A 2,425-nucleotide genomic window follows, 5' to 3' on the forward strand; every position below is an offset into this window, starting at 1 on the left:
CACCACTTGGCGGAGTAAACATAGAAAAGGTAATCCTTGAACCCATCGTTGGGTCGGATACAAGGACGAATCACTTTCACATAGTCATACGCTTTTGTGAATGACATGTCTTTGTGTTTCATCAGATAAGCGATAACGATAGTTGCACTTCTGGAGACTCCAGCATTGCAATGACACACTACAGTACTCTTGTTTATGACACAGTTGTGGATGAACTCGACACAATCGGAAATTGCAGCGGAGATGTCGAAAGAGGGGAGGTCGAGAATTTCACAGTTTTTGTAGTTAAATTGAGTCGGGTACAGACGTGGGATTTGTGGTGCAACACACAAAATGTTTTTGACATTAAGAGAGTGCAGATACACATCACTTGCGACACAGTCTTGCGAGCCCAAATACACATAATCGACAATTTTGTACGCGATGCTATCTGGCGAGGTGTCTACAACAAACCCTTCGGACTTTTTTGATACCATTTTCATGACGCCGTTCTGTTCTTTTAAAATTTGTCCATCGAGCGATGCCACTATTGTTTCAGTTGGACGAAGTTTTACCTTTTGAGTCAACAACACAGAGACGTCCATGTTATATAGTTCTTTATTCACAACGTGTTGCTGTGCCATTCGATATACCAAAACAATACAAAATAATTTAATAGGTCATTCGAAATATACTGATTGATAAAAATATGGCGACTTAAAAATAAGAGGCAAACCATTTTTTATTTAAAGTTTCAAATTATATATAATAATAATAATTTAAAAATAATATTAAATTATAGAATCGTTAAACGTTATCTTGTGGACATAAAATAGCTATAATTTTGTCTAAACACCGGGCATTAGGTAAAACGTGAAAAAACAAGAAACAATTGTGATGAAAGTTTGGGACGGCTTCCCGAAATATTCCAATCTTTATGGTCCAAAAGGTACCAGATATAGTTAGAGACTAGATAACGTTAAAAGACAGACAGAATAACAAATATTAAAAAAAGAAACGAGTTAAAGTTATTATAAATAGATATGAAATATAGGTGAACGTTGTCGTAAAGAATAGAAGAAGAAAACAACATGAATAAATGGATTAAACTACAAAGTGTTAGAAAGCGGTGTTAAAAAAGCTTTCATCGTGGGCAACGGGGTTGTTAGACCTTGAAATAAATACTGCATCCTCTTCGTCGAAGTCACGCGAAAGTGGTTTGTTTTTAAATATCTCGCCGACTTCGCTGTCAGCAAGTAGTGTCGACACACTTGCTTGTGAGCAGTCGCTGGATGTCATTTCGCTCTTAGCACAATAGAAGTATCAATGTGAATAAAGCGTGTTTTTAGTGTAAAATATGCGAACAAACAGTAATGATTCGTCAAATTGGCGCACTTCAGGACTGATCCCAAGTGGAGTAGCAGTATCGTTGGAGATCGAATGCACTGTTATCTTGTTCATCGTCTACACTTTGAAGATACAACCAACCCTCCTCTTATTTATATACCAATCAAATCTTTTTCAAAAAATCATTGGTTGATTTTTTTAAAAGTCGTCATGTTTATTACAAAAGACTCTGTCGGTCTTGAGATGGTTAAGTTAATTCACGTTTGTCTTTTCATATCTTTTTCTTTTTTTGTCAATCCATTCGAATGGTTTCAATCTATTATATTATTAAATTGTATCTTCATAATAGAAAAAAAATAAAAAACTGTTGTGTTCATTTTAAAACGAGTTTTTGAGCAGCTTCCATTCTTTTCGATTTTTTTCCATAAAGATATTATTATTTTTTCTAAAACGAACCAATTCATGATTTTATTAACTCGTAACTATTTACCAAAACTATGGGAAAATGAAAAATATAAACATTTTTTTAATATTTTTTCATAATTTAAAATACGACCTTTTAATTGTTGCGTAATAAATTAAGAAAAAAAAATAACGTTTTTTAAATTATTTAAAAGAAGTAAAAATGTTATATAATATTATAATAAATGATATCTTAAAAAAGATCGCAATTTTAACTTTTTTATACCAATTTTTAATTCTTTTTTTTGTCTTTTCAAAACTAAAAATCGTTCGTTATGATAATTTTTATTACATTTAAATTATTAAAATAATTGTTTATTATTTCAAAACCATAGTGTAAACATTTGACAGCTAAAATTCCCACAAAAAAACAATATAAACCAGTTATTCTTTTCAATCCTTGAAACTAAATAACAATAATAATTAAATAATAATTAAAAAGACCATTTTCAGTGAAAAACATAACACACACTTCCGTTCAAAATAATATTTTAGTAAATTGGTGAATTGGCATTCTCTGTATAGTGTACAATTTTATTCGAAAAGATCTGTTAATAATTCACACAAACGAAAAATTGCTTAAATGTTACGAATAAATGTCCAAACCCTGAGTCTTTTACAATGAAAGATGCTTTTG

At 31.1% G+C, this 2,425-nt stretch overlaps 2 protein-coding genes across 2 annotated transcripts; both read right to left on the reverse strand.

The window, feature by feature from the left end:
- On the reverse strand, positions 1-584 carry EIN_317110 (dual specificity protein phosphatase, putative; the record flags this gene model as incomplete). Its single annotated transcript, XM_004253695.1, has 1 exon — positions 1-584. A coding segment is annotated over one exon (584 nt), but the record flags the coding sequence as incomplete, so codon positions are not given.
- Positions 585-1,098: 514 nt separating this feature from the next.
- On the reverse strand, positions 1,099-1,440 carry EIN_317120 (hypothetical protein; the record flags this gene model as incomplete). Its single annotated transcript, XM_004253696.1, has 2 exons — positions 1,099-1,267; positions 1,349-1,440. The coding sequence occupies 2 exons, from the start codon at positions 1,438-1,440 to the stop codon at positions 1,099-1,101; spliced, it is 261 nt and encodes an 86-aa protein (XP_004253744.1).
- Positions 1,441-2,425: the final 985 nt, after the last annotated feature.

This window comes from Entamoeba invadens (genome assembly GCF_000330505.1).
Source record: "Entamoeba invadens IP1 unplaced genomic scaffold scaff_1105074724328, whole genome shotgun sequence".
NCBI classification, from domain to species: domain Eukaryota; phylum Evosea; order Mastigamoebida; family Endamoebidae; genus Entamoeba; species Entamoeba invadens.